The sequence below is a fragment of the Littorina saxatilis genome, linkage group LG1 (assembly GCF_037325665.1).
Source record: "Littorina saxatilis isolate snail1 linkage group LG1, US_GU_Lsax_2.0, whole genome shotgun sequence".
Lineage (NCBI taxonomy): Eukaryota > Metazoa > Mollusca > Gastropoda > Littorinimorpha > Littorinidae > Littorina > Littorina saxatilis.
In genome coordinates, this window is record NC_090245.1 from 104,345,807 (window position 1) to 104,368,905 (window position 23,099).

General features: G+C 42.2%; 1 protein-coding gene across 1 annotated transcript in view; it reads left to right on the top strand.

The window, feature by feature from the left end:
* Positions 1 to 6,912: 6,912 nt before the first annotated feature.
* LOC138958015 (zwei Ig domain protein zig-8-like) overlaps positions 6,913 to 23,099 on the top strand; it is a 41,396-nt gene continuing 25,209 nt past the window's right edge. The window contains exons 1-5 of the mRNA XM_070329043.1: positions 6,913 to 6,918; positions 7,210 to 7,423; positions 11,390 to 11,422; positions 12,926 to 13,050; positions 13,839 to 14,004. Coding sequence (XP_070185144.1) covers positions 6,913 to 6,918; positions 7,210 to 7,423; positions 11,390 to 11,422; positions 12,926 to 13,050; positions 13,839 to 14,004 — 544 coding nt within the window. The remainder of the gene's footprint in view (positions 6,919 to 7,209; positions 7,424 to 11,389; positions 11,423 to 12,925; positions 13,051 to 13,838; positions 14,005 to 23,099) is intronic.

Genomic DNA, 23,099 nt, shown 5'->3' on the forward strand with positions numbered 1-23,099 from the left:
AGAATGAATAATGTTATTGCTGCCGTTACGGTTCCCCGGGGTCAGTGCTGTAAGGAGAAAACGCTAGCAGGAAAATAACCTTTTGCTTACATAAAGAAAGGAAAATTGAGAAGAAATACAGAAACATTAAGAAACAACGAATTAAGAAGCAGTAGAGACAATGTTTGTATTAAAAAAACCAAATATAAGAACACCACGCAGTCAAAAATAACAAGTCGCGTAAGGCGAAAATACAATATTTAGTCAAGTAGCTGTCGAACTCACAGAATGAAACTGAACGCAATGTAATTTTTCAGCAAAACCGTATACTCGTAGCATCGTCAGTCCACCGCTCATGGCAAAGGCAGTGAAATTGACAAGAAGAGCGGGGTAGTAGTTGCGCTAAGAAGGATAGCACGCTTTTCTGTACCTCTCTTTGTTTTAACTTTCTGAGCGTGTTTTTAATCCAAACATATCATATCTATATGTTTTTGGAATCAGGAACCGACAAGGAATAAGATGAAAGTGTTTTTACAATTTTCAGATTTTTAATGACCAAAGTCATTAATTAATTTTTAAGCCACCAAGCTGAAATGCAATACCGAACCCCGGGCTTCGTCGAAGATTACTTGACGAAAATTTCAACCAATTTGGTTGAAAAATGAGGGCGTGACAGTGCCGCCTCAACTTTCACGAAAAGCTGGATATGACGTCATCAAAGACATTTATCAAAAAAATGAAAAAAACGTTCGGGGATTTCATACCCAGGAACTCTCATGTCAAATTTCATAAAGATCGGTCCAGTAGTTTAGTCTGAATCGCTCTACACACACACACACACACGCACACACGCACGCACACACACACACACGCACATACACCACGACCCTCGTTTCGATTCCCCCTCGATGTTAAAATATTTAGTCAAAACTTGACTAAATATAACAAGTCGCGTAAGGCGAAAATACAATATTTAGTCAAGTAGCTGTCGAACTCACAGAATGAAACTGAACGCAATGCCATTTTTCAGCAAGACCGTATACTCGTAGCATCGTCAGTCCACCGCTCATGGCAAAGGCAGTGACATTGACAAGAAGAGCGGGGTAGTAGTTGCGCTAAGAAGGATAGCACGCTTTTCTGTACCTCTCTTTGTTTTAACTTTCTGAGCGTGTTTTTAAGCCAAACATATCATATCTATATGTTTTTGGAATCAGGAACCGACAAGGAATAAGATGAAAGTGTTTTTAAATTGATTTCGACAATTTAATTTTGATAATAATATTTATATATTTAATTTTCAGAGCTTGTTTTTAATCCGAATATAACATATTTATATGTTTTTGGAATCATCAAATGATGGAGAATAAGATAAACGTAAATTTGGATCGTTTTATAAATTTTTATTTTTTTTTACAATTTTCAGATTTTTAATGACCAAAGTCATTAATTATTTTTAAGCCACCAAGCTGAAATGCAATACCGAAGTCCGGGCTTTGTCGAAGATTACTTGACCAAAATTTCAACCAATTTGGTTGAAAAATGAGGGCGTGACAGTGCCGCCTCAACTTTCACGAAAAGCCGGATATGACGTCATCAAAGACATTTATCAAAAAAATGAAAAAAACGTTCGGGGATTTCATACCCAGGAACTCTCATGTCAAATTTCATAAAGATCGGTTCAGTAGTTTAGTCTGAATCGCTCTACACACACACACACACACACACACACACACACACAGACACACACACACACACACACACACACACGCACATACACCACGACCCTCGTTTCGATTCCCCCTCGATGTTAAAATATTTAGTCAAAACTTGACTAAATATAAAAAGACAACAGACTATATAAATACTGTAACATATATCGCAGTCTGTATAGAGTAGGAAAGAAGAAGAAATGAAACAGAAAACCATTATGTGCTGCAAATTACATACTCCCCTATCACCATCATCATCAGCAGCATCATCATCATCATCATCATCATCATCATCATCATCATTATCACCATCATCACCATCATCATCATCATCATCATCATCATCATCATCATTATCAGCATCTTCATCACCATCATCAGGTGTTTGTGTGTGTATATAATCATATGCATCCAAAAAACCTATTTCAACAGCATAGATACACATGTCTATATAACAGACTAATTTCAAGGAGGTGTTGTTCATGAGAATTGTTATGTCCACCGTTAGGATCATAAATATTTAAATGAAATGTGTAGATATTGAAATTAAACGCCCCACATGATGTGCATGGCAAGCTTTAAAAAAAATTCATCATCATAATCATTTGCAGTATCATCATAATAAAAAAAACAAGTCGTGTAAGGCGAAAATACAACATTTAGTCAAGCTGTGGAACTCACAGAATGAAACTGAACGTAGTCCGCCGCTAGTGCAAAAGGCAGTGAAAGTGACGAGCCTGTTTGGCGCGGTAGCGATTGCGCTGTGCTTCTGTACCTCTCTTCGTTTTAACTTTCTGAGCGTGTTTTTAATCCAAACATATCATATCTATATGTTTTTGGAATCAGGAACCGACAAGGAATAAGATGAAATAGTTTTTAAAACGATTTCGGAAATTTAATTTTGATCATAATTTTTATATTTTTAATTTTCAGAGCTTGTTTTTAATCCAAATATAACATATGTATATGTTTTTGGAATCAGAAAATGACGAAAAATAAGATGAAATTGTTTTTGGATCGTTTAATAAAAAAATAATTTTAATTACAAATTTCCGATTTTTAATGACCAAAGTCATTAATTAATTTTTAAGCTACCAAGCTGAAATGCAATACCGAAGTCCGGCCTTCGTCGAAGATTGCTTGGCCAAAATTTCAATCAATTTGATTGAAAAATGAGGGTGTGACAGTGCCGCCTCAACTTTTACAAAAAGCCGGATATGACGTCATCAAAGGTAGTTATCGAAAAAAAGAAAAAAAACGTTCGGGGATATCAATCCCAGAAACTCTCATGTACAATTTCATAAAGATCGGTCCAGTAGTTTGGTCTGAACCGCTCTACACGCACGCACACACACACATACACACATACACCACGACCCTCGTCTCGATTCCCCCTCTATGTTAAAACATTTAGTCAAAACTTGACTAAATGTAAAAAAGAGGAAAGAAAGGGGTGGGGGTTGGGGAAGGGGTGGGGGGGGGGGAAGCAACAATTTACAGCTGGTAGTACAGGGCAAAAAAGAAGAAAGAACAAAAAAGGACTATACGAGTATATGCATAACACCCCCTTACCTTTTCTCTAACGGGAATCCGACCAAACACCATAAATATAAGAAAATATCAGATTTCATTTCTGCGAGGAACGCACACCAACCTTTCGTAAAGCACCTCGATCAACCAAGCGGTAAGATATATATACGGGGGCAGTGCAAGAAGTTTGTGTTCCAGTTCTCCAGCCACTGCATCTCATCAATCATGGCAATAATTCCTTACATTTTCTGCCGGGGCGAGATGCAGAAATCATCCGTTTGCTTTATGCTCTTGTCTCATCGTTGCTCCTTGGCCGGAAGATCTCCCCCTCTAAGGTATTGCTGTGCTGGGTCGTCGGAAAACCCTGAAATAAAATAAAACTAGATCCACACACAGAAACATTTAGAAGATGCCTTTATTCCTTCCCCCTCGCCTACGCATAGACACACACAACCAAACTGACGCAGAGACACACACACACACACACGCACGCACGCACGTACGCACACACGCACATACCCACACACACACACATACACACACACACACTCACACACACACACACACACAAAACACACACACACACACACACACACACACGCACGCACGCACGCACACACACACTAACACACACACCCTCACCCACACACACACACTAACTTACACACACACACACACACTTTTTTTCTTTTTTTTATAAAAGGATGACAGCAACAAATATATGATATTTCTGTCCGGGAGCGCTGGAAAGCCCCGGGATACACAATCCTTAAACATCCATATTCAGAGGATACGCTGCAGGTCAACCCTTTTTCTTTTTCGCCAAATTTTCTCGCGCCCGCCCTCTCGTTGCCGTTTGCTCCAGTGCACTGGTTTACAAGGCAGACGCTGAACTTTAACAATGTGCAGATCAAGAGTAACTTAATATCCTGTGTCACTGATGGAGATGGCATTTCTGAGACAGACGTTTGGAAAATAGATGTAAAATAACATGTATATCTTAAGTGATTTTCCAGTTAACCTTTATACATTTTTAGTTTGACAATACCACCATGTCAAAGAATCCGGCCTGATATGAAATCCGGACCACAGACACAAAGTCATGCCCTGATATATAGTTAAGCCTTGCTTTTATATTTTAGTTTGTGTCAGTGTTGGGTACTACCTTTCATAATGAAACGAATATGCCCTTTGTGACAAAAAAAATAATAAAGCCTCCACAAGAAAAATGAGAAGGGACTGTTTTTTCCCGCTTGGTTGTGCTGAAAGCAGAGAGAACAAACGGCGAATTCTCAAACGCTAATGTCTCCCTTGTGGCTTATTAAATGCGATTAACTTTTGCCTGAAATAACCTGCCTAAACACTTTGTAATTTTACTGCCCGCTTTCATCTCCGACCAACACAAAAAAGTATCTTCCATACAAAATAGGGCGATCTTCCGCATCGTTAAGCACGGACATTTTCTCATCGAGAAACATGAGAGCACTTTATGGTTTAGAACTTCGTGAAATGCAGCGGTGTATGTTTCAAACGCGTTCCTGATTGGTTGCTTATGAAACAGTACACTTCTGTTGGTTTCTGATTGGTTGGTTGTAGACAAAAAAATATTTCTGTCCTTTTGAATCAGAAAGGCCCAAAAGATTATGAATGGCAAAGAATTGCGTGATCTTTAATATCCAGTCAAGGAAAAATGATTGGCACAAATTGTGGGCCGGGAGAACTGATCTCCCTCCCCTTTCAAGTAGGGAGGGGAAAGAAACGAACTTAGTAATTGGCTTACAGTTGCACTGAAATCAGAAGCACGCGATGATTTGGAAGTCACGGAGAGTGGAGCAATTATTGCAAGGTGTGGAAGAAGAAAAGAGACGGACAGAATTGTTCTTTAGGCCAAACAAAATAAGTAGTCTGTTTACGGTATCCCGACCGACCCTATTTTTTTGCGTGACCCTAGACTTTTTTTGGCATTTGGGAAAAAAAAAGAAAAAAAGTCTTTGTTTTTTGGCAAAATAACTTAAAAATATGTTTTTGGGGAAGAAAAAATAAATAAATAAAATAAAAAAAATCCCGACCTACCGACCCTATTTTTTTTCCTATGTTACCGTAAACAGACTAAATTTTTGTGTTGGCCTTATCCAAGGCAAGGCAAAGCAAGGCAAGGAAGGGAAGGAATTATGTTCTATCCGCCCTGTGTGATTCGATTAGGTCTTGTGACGTACCAGTCCTTATCAATGCTCCATTGACTTTCTCTCAAGTTGACAAAAAGTGTTTGGTTGACTGGTTGAGAGATTGGAAGAGGAAAAATGAAGGTGTTTCGTGCAGAAAAGAGACTTATGTTTATGCAATACCTCCAAGTTTCAAAGAAACTTGGTCAGACTTGTTGCCAGGCGTTATTGAAAGATTTCAGAAAAACAGAGACAGAAAGACAAAGATAGAGGTAGACAGATAGAAAGTGCGAGAGAGAAAGCTTGGTCACGGATTTCGATAATCAATGAATGTGCATATCGTTCATTAGCTGACGGGGATTGTAATCTGCAGTTATTAAGTGGATATACTGTTGTACTCTTGCATAATTAAGGCGAACAGCTGGCTACGATTGGCACTAATAAGGCGAACGCCTACCAGTCACGAATTTTAAATTCCTTGTTCCCACCAGACCCGTGAACCTAACCCCAAACAGGTCTCCTTTGCTGCACAGCGTTACAGATTTAATAATTTCTTATAACAGAGGTAAGAGTTACATTCGTCCGAATTACGTTTCACATTAATTCAGGCAACATTTTGCACCTTTTTGCCTAACTTTTAAATCGTTGCTCCAGAAATACACTGTTTTTCTGTTTTTGTTTAATGTTTAGTGTTGGCCAGAACTTTTGAGTTGTTTGCCAAAATGGGGAGAAAGTTTCTCGTCTGCGTTTTTGTAAATCAGGAACAACAAATTATCTGTTTAAATGGAGAGTTTCAGTATCCTTTAAAGTGTTGTTGTGCAAATGGTTCTGAGCCTTCAAAAGTGTATGACAGACTATATTTCTCGCCAACAGGTATCAGTCATGGAGGGAAGTCTAAAAGGAGCAAGTGCTGAATGTTGGTCCGAGTATTGTGTCTGAACACTCCTTTGACGGTTCAATCTTTCTCGCCAACAGGTATCATGGAGGTATCATGGAGGTACCATTGTAGGTTCGAGTACTGTATCTGTACACTCCTTTGACGGTTCAATCTTTCTCGCCAACAGGTATCATGGAGGTATCATGGGGGTACCATTGTAGGTTCGAGTACTGTATCTTTACACACCTTTGACGGTACAATCTTTCTCCCGGCCCAACAGGTATCATGGAGGTATCATTGTATGTTTGAGTACTTTATCTGCACACACATTTGACGGTACAATATTTCTCCCCAATAGGTATCATGGAGGTACCATGGTAGGTTCGAGTACTGTATCTTTACATTCCTTTGACGGTTCAATCTTTCTCCCGGCCCAACAGGTATAATGGGGGAAAGTCTGAAAGGATCAAGTGCTGGTTGTAGGATTGTAGGACTGAGCACTGAGTCTATACACACCTTTGATTGGACAATATTTCTCCCCAACATGCACGTATCATGGAGGGACGTCTAAAAGGAGAAAGACTGCTGATTGTAGGTTCGAGTACTGTATCTTTACACACCTTTGACGGTACAATCTTTCTCGCCAACAGGTATCATGGAGGTATTATTGTAGGTTTGAGTACTGTATCTTTACACACCTTTGACGGTACAATCTTTCTCGCCAACAGGTATCATGGAGGTATTATTGTAGGTTTGAGTACTGTATCTTTACACACCTTTGACGGTACAATCTTTCTCGCCAACAGGTATCATGGAGGTATTATTGTAGGTTTGAGTACTGTATCTTTACACACCTTTGACGGTACAATCTTTCTCGCCCAACGTATACCATTGTAGGTTTGAGTACTGTATCTTTACACACCTTTGACGGTACAATCTTTCTCGCCAACAGGTATCATGGAGAAAAGTGTCCAACGAGCAAGTGCTGACCGTGGGTCTGGTGTCCTTCGTGGACGACCCCCGGCTAGAAGTGGAGCACCCCCCTGGCTCCATTCAGTGGAACCTGGTCATCAGGGACCTCCAGCCCGGGGACGCCGGCGTGTACGAGTGTCAGGTCAGCTCCAAGAGCAGGCACCTCAGGCATCATGTCACGCTGCTGGTCAAAGGTACGTCTTACCCAGTGCAAGCCTGGGTTTAGGGGGGGTGGAGGGGGGTGGGGGGGGGGGTGGAAGGAGGCACGCCGCTGGTGAAAGTTAGGTCTGAGCCTGTGTAAGCGTGTGTTGGGGGGGGGGGGGGTGGAAGGAGGTTTAAAGAGGTTCATCATGTCACGCCGCTGGTGAAAGTTAGGTCTGAGCCTGTGTTAGCGTGTGTTGGGGGGGTGGAAGGACGTTTGAAAAGGTTCATCATGTCACGCCGCTGATAAAGGGTACGTCTGATCCCGTGTATTTAGGAAAGTGGGGTGTGGTTGTATGGGGTTGGGTGGGGTGGAAGGAGGTCCTTCTTCTTCTTCTTCTCGTTCGCTCCTGAAGATGGTTTGAAGAGGTTCATCAGGGACCTCCAGCTCGATGATGCAGACATCTACGAGTGTCAGGTCAGTTCAAAGATCAGGCACTTCAGGCATCATGTCACGCTGCTGGTGAAAGGTACGGATGAGGCTATGTGTATGAGCGTGCAAGGGAAGGGGTGTGTGCGTTGGGTCGTATAGGGGGGGGGGGGGTAGGTAAAGCATTTGTGTGTGTGTGTGTGTGGGGGGGGGGGGGTTCCTAAACGGTTTTAAGTTTGATGATTGTGTTGTGTTCGAGATCTAGGTAAGCTCCCCAATCAGGCACCTCAGGCACCAAAAGCGCCAAACCACGGTGTGCTTCTTGTTAAAGGTGATGCAAAGGAGCAAAGGGACACGGGCTTCATGAAAGGAGTAGGGAGGGAGGGGAGGGAGAGGAGTGTGTGTTTATATATAATAAAGAAAGAGGGACATTCAGACAGACAAGACGGACAAACCTGCAACAAGAGACAGATAGACAGACAATAAGACGGACGGTCAGATAGACAGACAAAGCGGAAAGATTGACTGAATATGAATTCTTCAAACAATACATCGAAGACTCCTTATAGGTTTCCATCTAAAATGTGTAGGTATCACAATTATGCATACAGTAACGAAACGGACGACATCTACAAGTCTAACAGGGTAGTTACTAACGGAAAACAATACGTTTTCAGCGGACGCACCGAGTCTTTGCATACATAACGGAATAGTTATCATCTATAACTGTCGACGGCAGCAACAGCTCTTTTTTTATGAAGCACAACAGTAACAAATATCGGCATTATGCATTCAGAATTGATCCACCCCATAAATCACAGATTCTACAGTCCCATTCATCATGCATGCATGACTTTTCTCGATCCATTCCACATTCCCGCAGACAGTGTCATTGTCTTTAGAAAAGTATCAGACTTGCTCCGCGACATACTGGTAGTGGTAACCAGCATACAGCGCTAGTTTAAACTATATCAGACTTGCTCCGCGACATACTGGTAGCATATCTGGCTGGTTTGAATTGTATCTGAGTCCCGCCGCGCCATTCTGGTAGTGGTAGCGTACCTCGCTGGTTTCCGTTCTTTCGGAAGTCGACTGACTTAACTGATACAGCTTCGATAAAAAGTGGTAGCTTGATCACACATGTCTGTCCGTATAAGTCGTGAATAATGGAAAACCAGCGCCGTTTTGTCAGTTACTCTGACTTATACGCCATTTTGTGTCTGGGATAAAAGCTCCGTCTGATGTTGTTTGTGGATAACTCTGCTGTATGGTAATTCTGTGGCGCGTGGTTGTCCTTGGACTGTAGAATGGATGTCTTTGAACTTCGTTTTTGCCTCTGTCAGCAACTTCTGGGGTACAGGCTTGAAAGACCGACAGCTGGAGGCTAGGGTGGGGGAGAGGGGAGGGGTTGAAGGTGGGAGGGAGGGGGTGGGAGGGGTTGAAGGTGGGAGGGAGGGGGTGGGAGGGGTTGAAGGTGGGAGGGAGGGGGTGGGAGGGGTCCAAGGTGGGAGGGAAGGGGTGGGAGGGGTCAAATGTGGGAGGGAGGGGGTGGGAGGGGTTGAAGGTGGGAGGGAGGGGGTGGGGGGGTTGAAGGTGGGAGGGAGGGGGTGGGAGGGGTTGAAGGTGGGAGGGAGGAGGTGGGAGGGGTTGAAGGTGGGAGGGAAGGGGTGGGAGGGGTTGAAAGTGGGATGGAGGGGGTGGGAGGGGTGTTCTTTTAAAGTTAAATTTCACGTGTGCCTAATGTTCCTTGCTTCTAAGAACAAAATAGAATAAAACGGTGATTACTTACCATTTTACCAATCGTCTCTTCCTCGTTTTTCCTTTTGTTTCGTTATTTTTTTCCCTTCTATCTTTTTTTGCTTCTGTTGCCCAAATCGCTGTTAGAGCAAAATAATGTTCCTGCAACGGAGCAGCTTATCCGAAACACCCCATTTAACACTATCGCACAGTTAGTCCACCGTGGCTGCAGCCTATCGGTCAATTTCGCTCCTAAGTGCAGTAAACTCGCTTTTTGACGTACTTATAGCAACTCAGCCGACACTAATACGGAGGGAGGGGGGGGGGAGAAGAAAAGAAAAGGAGTTTAGAGAGGAGGGGGGAGGGGGGAAAGGAGAGACATACATAGATATGGAGACAGAGAGGCCAAGACAGAGAGGCCAAGACAGAGAGGCCAAGACAGAGAGGCCAAGACAGAGAGAAGGGGGCAGACCAGCAGACAGAATGACAGGATCAGAGACAGAACTAGAGACAGTGGCAGAGATGAGAGAGACGGTAAGAGAGACGATACCAGATAGATAGAGAGACAGGCAGTCAGACAAGCAGATAGACAGACAGACAGACAGACAGATAGACAGACAGATTGACAGACAGACAGACAGACATTCAGAGACGAGAGAAAAGGTATCAGAGAGAGAGAGACAGAGAGACAGTCAATCAGTCAGACAGACAGACAGACATACAGACAGACAGACAGACAGACAGACAGACAGACAGACAGACAGACAGACAGACAGACAGACAGACAGACAGACAGACAGACAGATAGATAGACAGACATACACATAACTTGATTCAAATAGAGACAAAGACAGGGACAAGCACAAGGAGAGTGCTAGCAAAATCATGGATTATGGGCACTTCGGGATGCCATACATCATTAGCAAAAATGTATGGCTGACGGTCTGGTGAGCGCATTGTGACAGAGAGGAGCTTTGCTGTCTCGAGAGAATCCGCCGTATCTCCCGCTCTACACTGATACTCGCAGAGGTCCCAGAACGCTGCACACATGGCTGCTCATTTCTTCTTCTTTTTTATTTTTTTCCTTGGGTGTTTTCCTCTTTTTTCTCTGCAGAAAATTTAATTAGTCACACCCTACGCTCCCCAGCGTACGGTGACTCTGGGGTTCGGCATGCAAAAGCAGTGCTGTGTTTCATTATTCATCGCAACGACAAGAATACAAGTCGAAACTGACAAAACCAGATTCATGCTTCGAAGTTACGCTTTGCGTACCAATTATGTGATTGTACCTTACTGAATGTTGTGTGTGTTTGTTTGCCTATGTTTGCCTTTGTGTTTCATACACTGTTGTGCTTGTTTGCTCATATGCTTGTTGGTTCGATTGCTTGTCTATTTGTTCATTTGTTGACTCATTCGTGTGTGTTTGCCTGTTTACTGGCTTATTTTTTTAAAATATATTTTGTTTGCTTGTTTGTTTGTGTGTGTGTTAATGGAAGTGTTTTGTCTTCTAAAAGAGCTTGAACTTCAGGAAAGTGACAGTATTAGTAGTCATAGAAGCAGTATAATGTAGTGGTAGTACCAGTCGTTGTGTAATGATGGTGTTGCTGCTGTTAGGGTAATAGAGTGGTAAGGGTAGTAGTAGGCGAAGAAGTCATAGTTGCGGCAGCAGTAGTTGTTGCAGCAGTAGTCCTCGTCGAAGCAGCAGTAGTCTTAATAGTAGTTGCCGGTAAATCAAACACGCTCGATATAGCGAAGTGCAAATCATTGTGACATTATATGCATATTCTTGTTTTCGTATACAATTCTTGTTAAAACCTATGTTCTGACTTTTGCTTTTTCGTTTATGTTTCAGAAGAGCCGAAGCTCGAAGACCAGAAAAAGCCAAGTAAGTTAATTGCACAGTCGTCATCGATGTATTAATCGCAAACAAGAATGACGACATGTGGTGATGCTTAATACCTAAAGTATCATTCTCATCATTTCCACGCAGTGCGTACACGGACTGCTGCGTTCTTGTATTCCAAATGCAGAACAAACACATAAATCAAGCACTTTACCATCAGCTTACCCCTGAAATAGCTGCAGATAATTAACAAAATAATAAAGAAAACCAAACACACTTCGTGCCACACGCATGTAAATCGTCATTGCAAAAGGAAGAGTCAGCAGAATTGACACCAGCAGCCAAACAAGCAAATGTAACAAGTCGCGTAAGGCGAAATTACTACATTTAGTCAAGCTGTGGAACTCACAGAATGAAACTGAACGCACTGCATTTTTTCACAATGACCGTAGTCCGCCGCTCGTGCAAAACGCAGTGAAAGTGACGAGCCTGTTTAGCGCGGTTGTGGTTTCGCTGTGCTGCATAGTACGCTTTTCTGTACCTCTCTTCGTTTTAACTTTCTGAGCGTGTTTTTAATCCAAACATATCATATCTATATGTTTTTGGAATCAGGAACCGACAAGGAATAAGTTAGAATTGTTTTTAAATCGATTTCGGAAATTTAATTTTGATCATAATTTTTATATTTTTAATTTTCAGAGCTTGTTTTTAATCCGAATATAACATATTTATATGTTTTTGAAATCAGGAAATGATGAAAAATAAGATGAATGTAAATTTGGATCGTTGTATTTAAAACACATTTTTATTTCAATGTTCAGATATTTAATGACCAAAGTCATTAATTAATTTTTAAGCCACCAAACTGAAATGCAATACCGAAGTCCAGCCTTTGTCGAAGATTGCTTGCCCAAAATTTCAATTAATTTTATTTTAAAATGAGGGTGTGACAGTGCCGCCTCAACTTTTACAAAAAGCCGGATATGACGTCATAAAATACATTTATCGAAAAAATGAAAAAAAATGTCAGGGGATATCATAAAGATCGGTCCAGTAGTTTACTCTGAATCGCTCCACACACACACACACACACACACACACACACACAGACACACACACACACACAGACACACATACACCACGACCCTCGTCTCGATTCCCCCTCTATGTTAAAACATTTAGTCAAAACTTGACTAAATGTAAACAGAAATATAGGCAAGCTAAACGAATGATCTTACACTTTCGTAAACAAGCAAATCAACGAATGAACAAGATATTTCAAAAGCGAACAAACCAGCCCATGCAATAGAATAAAGCCAAGCAAGCTCACGCAGTCCATATATACAAAATAAACACACACACACACCCTTTAATACATCAAACACATGAACAGCAAAGTACGACAACTCTCCCATATAAAACCAAGGTCTTCCGGTGGAGTCACGTTTCACCTCACAGCTAGTACAGAATCATAATTTGTTACCATGTCGTATGTATGTATGTATACATGCCTCTTTTACTGAAATTACCTATCTCGTTCATCAGACATACAGATTACAGGGGCTGACTTTGTCGACGAAGGGGAAAAGATTAACTTGGTGTGCAACGCCACAGCCAAAGATCAACCGCCTGAGGACCTGGACTGGTTTCGGGAGGGGAACAGGTTACAGGTACGCACCGGCTTTGAATGGTAATGATGTAGAAAGGGTAATGCTGTACATGTCAGGCGGTGATAGGGGTGGAAGTGAATCCGGCGAGGGATAGTTTGTGCTACGTAGAAGGGTGTGGTGAATAGAGTTTATGTTTGGTTGATTGAGAAGCGAGCTATGTGAGGGTGTTGAGGAGAAAAGTGGGTGGGGTGGGGAGGGAGTAGACAGAGGCAGAGAGATAGTTTCACCCAGCCGTCTTTAATATTGACGAATATTACATTTGAGGTGAATGCGGAATATGTTTCTAAGCTACTCCACAAGTAGATATATAGATCAATGCGTCATTCTTCAAGAAATGTGAGCGCAATTTAACGATATGTATTAGCTTATCCTGACAACTATGACCTATTAAAAGTAGGGCATGAAACTACGGTCTGCATCCCGCCAACAACAACAAAAGAAGACAAAACAAAGACTGAGATGGAGATAAGAAAAAATAACTTGGAATAATCCATCGTACTAAATCGGTAGCTAACGTCGTTTACGAAAAATAAGAGTGCAACAAAATGATCACACTAATTTAGCTTTCCTGTTTTGCTCAGTCTAACCCAATTCTGTACTATAAAGGTGTTATTTAATCAGGCCTTAGAACCTACCAATTACTGGCGTCAAAATAACTCTTTAAAACAACCTAGCCAGTGACTGTTTCATGGAGCTGGCTCTATGACCCCCATAGTTACACTGGCTCTATGACCCCCATAGTTACACTTGCTCTCTTTATTTACCCAACATTGTTTCAAACGCTGCAGACAAACGACATCACGGGAATCTCCATCCGAAAATTCGTCACCCTGGCAACCGGAACCATCGTCAGCATTCTGGAGATCAAGCACGCCAGTCTGTCTGACGGAGGTGTTTACGTCTGCAGAACCTCTAGTCTTGACGTCACCAGCTTCAGGGTCAACGTCCTTAACGGTAGGTCAAGGTCAAGGTCGCCCTGTTGTCAAGGTCACCTAGGGCTGTTTTAGGGTTCGACATCGTTAGAATAAGTAGGTTAGCGCGGTTAAAACGAAGGAGAATCAATATTGACATGGCTGATATGACTTAAAATAATTAAAACAGCATCTTTAGTAGAACCTTGTTTAACCTTGCAGCGCATTAAAAAATCCTTTAACGCTCAGTCGCAGGTCGCTGCCCTACACGCCACCAGGCGTGAAAGGCAGTAAGTAAGTAAGTAAGTCACAGGTCTTGCTCCTTTTGCTTCTTGACAAGAAACAGAATCAGTAGAGGAACCAGAAGAACAAAACCACAATGACATGTATATCGATATTCAAACTCTTCTCTAACCAGGCGCATAAGCTAGCTAAGAGAGGTGAACGCACCTGTAAATCTGACATGGCATGAAGACTTTAGCTGCCTTCTGATAGCAAACATCTCACGTTCTTAGGTTTCATGTTACATTTCATTAAAAGTTACAAATTAGCCTTGTCTACGGTAGACCTTTGGGTCAAAACAGAAATGCTGTCAACCAACTTCATGCACCTTTAAATCATTAATTTTTTGTTCTTGAGTGGCTAAAGCATTGATTAAATGCCTCGCGGATTTCCATTCATCTTCCCACAGCGGAATCTTCTTTCAGTTCCAGACATTAGGCCAAACAAAAATATATGTTGGTTTAGGGTAACGTGACCAAAAAAGATAGGGTCGGTAGGTCGGCTTTTTAAAAAAAAATAGTTTTTTTAATTTAGTCGACTTTAAAGGAGGTTAAGTTTTTTTTTTAGAAATATATGTTTGTGTGTGTGTGTGTGTGTGTGTGTGTGTGTATGTGTGTGTGTATGTGCGTGTGTGAGAGTGTGTGTGTGTGTGTGTGTGTGAGTGCGTGTGTGTGTGTGTGTGTGTGTTATTGGTTTTTTATGTGTCAAAGTGGAGAGATGCTTTACCTATCTAAAGGCCTAGTCAGATCTGAGATTGTGATCCCAATCGTTCAAACGGGCATGAGTGTGCCTTCAAACTGACCGGAGAAGAGTTATCTGTTACCTGGGGAACTTGTTCTTGCTTAGGTAGAGATAGAAGAATTTGGTCCAGAAATAGTGCGGCCACAAAAGATAAAGAAAACGTCTGTTGATTTCCTGTGATGTGAAGGTGGTTTCCCCGTTTCTGTCCGGATACTGATTGTTGGCAAAAGCCATTAACATCTTATTCTTAAAGGCCAACCTCCGAGGGTAAGCAGGCTCGAGAGAAGTGTTGATGGTTTGTCGTGTTTGCACTATATCCAGTGTCGCACACACACACACACACACACACACACACACACACACACACACACACACGCACGCACGCACGCACGCACGCACGCATGCACGCACAGACGCGTGTAAAACATGTTTGAATCATGGATGTTCAAATGCTGTGTGGAGTACGCTCATTTTTCTGAAAATACACCAGGTGTGCTTGAGAATACTCCTAGTGCAAAATAGGGGTACCCAGGTCTGTGTATGCCAATCATATCAACGGAAAAAGAAAGGAATTAAAAGAGAAACTGGTTGACACTTTGTACATCCACCGGGCCAACAGTTTTTTTGGTTTTTTATTTTGAAGGTATCGAACTTTGTTCTTTCATTGCTCGAAGAAGTAGTATTGTTTCAATGTTGGCCGTCACAAGGACAGAGGCAACATGTTTCAAAACAGCAGGTGTCAAGATACCCTCCTTCATTTCGATGTGTTCAGCTATAGCACAAGAACATCAGCGGTAGGCGTATTCAATAACGTCAGAACAAATGAAATGCAAATGTCAAGCGCGCGAGCGCAAAACACAGAGACTGAGAGAGAGGGGGAGAGAGAGAGAGAGAGAGAGAGAGAGAGAGAGAGAGAGAGAGAGAGAGAGAGAGAGAGAGAGAGAGAGAGAGAGAGAGAGAGAGAGAGAGAGAGAGAGAGAGAGAGCTCATAAGATGTTCAAAAGATCACGTACGCGAGTAACCCGAAGAAAAGATATTCGAGGAAAGACCACCTGCTTGCTTTAACGCAGCTGCTAAGATATTACAGACTATTACCATCGACTACAAACGCGACCTACAGAATTCCCAGATGAAGGCAGGTTCTTATCTTTCCCCAGTCTATGACCACTATATCCTCAGCCAAAGGGCTAATAACCAACGCAACAACTGCTGCAACCTAATCTACCTGTACATGTCCAGGCAACCCCTGGCCAATACTCTCGCTGCCCATCCTTACCCACAGGTCTCGGTATCGTCGAGTGAGTGCAAATCTAGCGTGGGATATGTTAGCGTACATGCAAATCAGTCAAGTACAGCTGAGGGGTCTGATTGTGACCACTGCAAGCCGCTGAACATTTTATCAAGATAAGTGTGGGTTAATTTGTATTTGTCTGTGCACTTAAGCGCTGGGTCGATGTATCTGTGAACTTAACGGGTTTTTTGGTCAATGATTAAACGTCCCAACAACACATTTTTGTTGTTTTTTGATTCCAGTTTGATCCGTAAAGGTTGACCCAGCAGGAGGTGGCCTCGTTATGGGCGACTCGTGGCAAATAATCATTCCATTGTTTTAACGGTGACAAGTTCGGCACAGCTTTCTTTCAAACAACAGCTGGTTCAGATTTGTTCTGATTTTCATTATACACTTCTTCCCCATACCTTTCTTTCATTCAACGTTTTAAACGGTAAAGTCGGCAATAAAGTGTTCGGCGAAATTATTAGCGTCTCTTAAAACAGGAAGAACAATTATTTAATTTGCAATATATCGTAAAAGCCAGTATTACTGTACCTGGTGTGGGCCGTAATCATTCGTACACGCATGCACTCTTTACAAATGCAATATTTTGACCACACACAAAAAACAAGTACCCAGTGAAGTTAAAATCAACAAGGCAAGATTACGGGTCCACCCATTAAGGGGTCGTCCGTCTGACGGATGGAATTAGTCTTCTTCTTCTTCTTCTTCTTCTTCTTCTTCTTCTTCTTCTTCTTCGTCGTCGTCGTCGTATTGAGGGAATCCCAATACAGGGCAATTACCCTCACTGGTTGGTGCGCCTAAGGTCCCTAGAGTGAAAGAATAAGTGGATAGCGTACCTATGAAATTAAAAACAAGGGTGGGTTAATTAGTAGGCAAGCTACTGCTTTTCGCGATTCGCCCTAGCGCCTTGTTTCAGGGCCCGGGGCATGTGCAGGCAAACAACTCGAACTCAAACCAAGCAGCGTCAGTACAGTTAAAGCTGCGGGGCGAACGAACGGAGATTCAGGTAACGAGGTGTCGTCAGAAAACCAATTTCGTTTGTCTAATTACGTGATTGGCTGCAGAATTATCTCACAGCAAGCGGCTTGCACTCTGGAGGGTCTGTGTTGAAACGCTATAAGACAAGAAAGCGAGAGTTGTTGCCTGAAAGCAGGGGTGTCTGCTGTGTGCATCCACGTTTGATGGCGTAACGTTGCAGCGCGAGCTTAAATTGGGTGGAGTCACGTTCGTGTTTGCTTGTGTAATCCGCGTGGTTTCGTCTTATCTCAGTCTTGCTCAGCTCCTGACATGCTCGTCGTGATCAACAGGTGCTGATGTAGCGCGGGATGTTTTGTGTTGTATGGTGAATGTGATGGGGGGGGGGGGGGGTATTTCCGTTCAAAGCAAGTGCCCATTTTCAGTCTACTAGCAGTAAAACTACCGTTCTTGTGCAGGTATTTCTCGAATTCGACGTTATATGCACATTGTATGCATATGTTGTTCTTCTTTCAACTTGTTTTTCAAGAATCTATTCGATGGCATGTCAGCCAACCGCGTTTAAGATCGCGTTCGTTATGTTGTTCATACTAACAAAATAAAGAGTTATTTAAATGTTTTTCGTTCTGAACAAGGATAGTTATGCAGTGTGTCTTAATTATTTGAAGTCACACCAGCGCTCACTTTCATTTCACACTCATAACCTACATTCAATTCCTCGTCAGCTGTTCCTCATGTTGCTAATTACTTTTAAATCAACCCAGCTCTTCTTTTCAACTGGTTTATTATCTCTCTTAAATCTCCTCCCACCTCAGTATGTTGTGCCCGCAGAACGTAGACCGGAAACCCCGTGAGTCCCATTAAACCATTCCCAGAATTCCCTCAGCTGCTAGCTTGCAACAGGTGTTTCCGGCACGAGTTGCGCACCTTTCCTCGTTAAATCGATTTGTCTTGTTTTCGTCGCCTTAAAAGAGAAATTCACTTACTCAACCGCTTTTCCCACGTTGTCTTGCGTTCAAAATAAACCTGAAAATGGGGAATGCTGATTTTTAATGGCCAAAATGAAACTTTGTGTAAGAGATCAATGGGTGCGAATCTGCTTTCGTGTGTGCTTAATCTTTGCGGGCGTTCTATTAATACACCGAACAGAAGCTTAAGCAAGGATTTTCGATAATCGCTTGCCACTTACAATTTCATCGGTTGAGAATGCTGGGGGACAATTAAAAAGCTACGTTATGCACTTTCCAATGTTAAAGTTTGAAACTGTTTCTGGTTTTTGCCTTTCCGACATTACCTTTGAATTGCTTGACATGTGTGCAGTCAGTATCGTTGCTATTGTTTTGTCTGCTTTCCAACTTCTTGTTTTTAAAATTATTATTGCTCACGAGAAAATTTAATAATGGTATGTTCAAGGATAAGACAATTACACTTTCAATTTGTCAACAACAACACATTCGCGATTGTGTAAGTTTTTAACAAGTAACACAAGTCCTCCTGAATAATAGTTTAAAGGCACAGTAAGCCTCCTGTAAACCATCACAGATACTGTCAGGCTTTTTTTACACACAGTACAAACACCCTTCCATTTGAACGCTCACCGAACGAGAACATCCTAGGTGCCCTACGTACAGAGCGAGCAATTTTCAAAGAATTAATTTTGCGGATTGTCTCCTCACACAATCGGACCGTGGTGCGTTTTGGCGCTAGACCTAACTTTTAAAATCTAAATAATAAATTGACAGCTTGTTACACAAACATTCTTAAATCATAAAATAATTATTTTTTCATCAAGACAAGATCAGTACAATTTGAAGTTTTGAAAGTTTGAAAAAAGAAAAGCCCGGAAGCAGGGTCACGCAAGGTCGTGGTTCTCGTAGCAGACGACGGTTTATCGCCAGTTCCTCTCAACAATCAAAAGCCATCGCGAGAGTTCTTGTGAACCACAGCCGTTTGTTTCGTGCATAATCAGAGGTACATAATAACGTGCTATTGCAGATAAGCTCACAGCGAGCCGCATTCAAATTACAAACTGACGACTGCATTGTGAAAAAGGGAAACTGGATCACACGGGTTCACGATGGCTCAGGGGTAAGATAAACCACGCAAAAATACATTCTTTGAAAATTGCTCGCTCTTTACGGAGGGCACCTAGGATGTTCTCAAGCGGTGAGTGTTTAAATGAAAGGGTGTTTGTACTGTGTGTAAAAGCCTGACAGAATCTGTGATGGTTAACGGGAGGCTTACTGTGCCTTTAAACGTCCACGTATTATTCAAAGGCTAGAAACATTTCCTCGGGATGACATCGAAAGAGATTGTATGGGTGAGAAGGCGAGACAGACAGATGGAGAGACAGGCTGTCAGAGACAATTAGACAGACAGGCGGATAGATGCAGCTGGGGAGAAGTTAGAGAGAGAAACAGAGAGAGAGAGAAAGAGAGAGAAAAACAGCCAGATAGACAGACATACTGAGACATACAGACAGACGGCAAGAGAGAGAGAGAGAGAGAGAGAGAGAGAGAGAGAGAGAGAGAGAGAGAGAGAGAGAGAGAGAGAGAGAGACAAGACAAGACAAGACAAGACAAGACAAAGCTATTTACAAGTTCAGTCGATAAACCATTCCCTCGGGTTACGCGTATATCAGCCGAACCGGTAGACAGTCTTAGTGGCGCCCTTATTACTGAAGAGACGAGACGGAGAACAGCACACTCAGTTGACCACGGCCAAAGTACACAGTGGACTGGACATACGCCCTCAGGACACACGCTCTCAGACATTGGTTTTGGTCAGAAATTGCCGTCTCTGTTTATGGTGCAATCATAGTTGTATCCAATGAACTCACTGCGAGTAAACTCTTACACTTTTTACTGACACTAAGATCTTTAAATCCACCACTCGGACATAAGGTCATTTTTGATTTTCTCGAAACTACTTTGTGTTAGCTTACATGAAACAAAGTCTGTACTAAAACTTGATTGTCTGCTTGATCCAGCAAATACTGTTTTCGCGTCTTAGGGGGCTTGCATGTATATTACTCGATGATTTTCCTAACATGAACATGTTTAAGTATTCAAACTTTCTTGACATCAAAGCTTATAATTTAGCTAGCGAAAAATCAATGACAGTCCCTAACATGCATTGTATCTGTGGGGCAGGAACCATCATCAGACGTCAAGCTTATCATTCTAGTCAGTAGCCCATTAGCTCGTCTTTAACATATTGGTTTAAAGACACAAAACATTCCAATTCAATCCTGGAACTTCACCACTGTTTCCACTTAGAAAAAATTGCAATAGTGATCATTTTTCACAGTGTTGGAGGAGATTTCAGTAAGATTTGTTTCTTGCGATCACTTGAGTCGTCCGACGTTTTTGCTTGTGGTGAACACTGTAGGTTCCTGAAAACTTTCGGGTTTTTGATGATGACTTCGTAAGTCATCTCATCATTTATGCTAAATCTGCCATTTTTAACGTCTAAGTTTGGTTCTCATGTGTCCCACTAGGTCCTCAGACGCTTTTGTTTCTGGCAATGAATTCGTCTTTCCAACTTTGCTGTGGAACCTGTCCCTTTTACCGTCTGGGTCTGGGACTAAATTGCCCAATTGGGTCCTAACACTTCTTGGTTTCTGGCGACGACTTCGTAAGTCTTCCGAAACTTTTCCGTGGAAACTGCCCCTTTAAATGTCTTTGTCTGGGACTATTTGCTCCATTGTACCTACCCAGCCAGGCTCTCCCCCCCCCCCCCCCCTGTTATGCTTGCCAAGTAATCAGCCAGACGGAGGGTCCATTTGTACCGCTTCTTTGGGGGATTCTTTGTCTTTTACAAGGATTCCCTCCGCCCGATAAAAACGTCTCTCGCCAATGTCACCCTGGAGATCATATGTTTAAATTGACATTTGTTATCTACAGCGAGAGGAGAGTTTGTGGAGTGTTTTTCTCTGGGTGCTAATGTTGCCTTGGGAATGTGATGGCACTGATTTATCTGAGCGACAGGAGTTGATGTTGATGTTGATTGTTGATGGCGAGTGGGGGGTTAACTGAGGCGCTTGGGAAAATAGGTGAAAGTGTTGGTGTCTGATTGGTTCGTTTCTTTTTTTTCGGACAGTTTGGTCGTTTACGAAGTGTTTTGGTCTGTTTGGATAGGATTGTTTTGTCTGGTGTCGTTTGGCTGACGTACTCATGCTTGTTTTAAGCAAACTGTGTCGCGCTCAATCGGTGTATCAAAGTGGACATTTGTTTGTCAGTAATAACAATTATAATAATAATAAAACATTATTCTACAGCGCTGTTCACCGCCAGATAACAGTCTCATGGCGCTTTATAAATCCATCACACAATGCAAGCATTGATAGTTAACATTGTTTAAACAACAACCAGATACATATGATACTAAAACAACCAGTCAACAAGCAAACTTATCATTCGGCACATTCACTCACAAGTCACATGCATGCATTATTTATTTATTAAGAAGATTTCTATAGCGCAAAACTAAAAGCACTATGCGCTTACACCACCATCGTACCATTTTAATCAGTCACTCACTCTAAATGGTTATATACGAAGAACAATCATGCTTTGTGTTTTTCTTTTTATATTGACGGATAGGACTTTTAGATAGTTATGAAAACCCTTCAGAAGAAAGATGTTCAACAAGGAGAATCACAATGCACACCAGGGCCGGACCTGGGGGGGGGGGGGGGTTCCTGGGGTTCCTGGGGTTCCGGAACCCCCCCCCCCCCCCGGCCATCCAATGTACCTCTCAGAGAAAAAAATGTGGACTTTGGACCCCTGCCTTCAGTTGGAACCCCCCCCCCCCCCCCCCTCAAACGAACTTGGTCCGGCCCTGCACACGTTGACACCGCTACACGTTTCTGCATTTTGATATCAGAATGTTTGAATCGATTCCATGCAATATCTCATCTTAATTAAGTACAATGTGCATCACAGCTGTTCCTGATAGTGATATGTACACCACCTTTAAATATGCATCTAGCATCCAGAAGAAATAGGTATGATGATAACATTCTGAAATTATCTGGACTAAACGGTTGGGGTTCAAATAACTACTTTGATGATACATTAATATATCGTGCTTACCTCGACATAGAGAGGAAGGGGAAAGATGTGGGAGGAGCAGGAATTTGTTTTCTTAATATTTTGTGTATGGCCAATTTGCTATCAAGAAATACATGTCTTGAAGGCCTTAGTTAAGGTTTGATGAAACCAAAGTTTGTTTCCATAACAGAGAAGCAAAAAATAAGCAAATGCAGGACTTCTGGTATACTGGATATCACTCACATGATACGTGCAGGTTACACACTGATGGTTCGTATGCACACAATGCATGTCAAGACAGAAAGTATGTGCCGAGAATGAACGGTCACTGATTCATAACCTTAAGCTCTGTCAAGACATGGATTTAATGACAAACGAACCATCAGCTGGGAAGTAGATTTCTTGTACCATGAATGTTACACGCTTGCGGGGGGGAGGGGGGGGACTGTTTTCTATTGAAAACATGTACATTCTAAGTTACAGACCTACTTTTTTGCTAACAACATGGACGGATTGTTTTATTATTATGCAAGGTTGCATTGTCTAGACAGACCAAGAGCCTGACTGTTCCCAGTCTCAAATCTCCAGTGTGAGTGCGTTTTATACACTGTAAAAACATTAGAACACTAGAAATACGGAGACACAGAAGCTTGTGCATGGGATATGAGAAAATATTTTAATATTGTATTCTCCTTTGCATGTGTTAGCGATATAATCTTTGCGTGTAAGTGTTTCTTTGTCGATAATAACACACCCCGCACACACACACACACACACACACACACACAC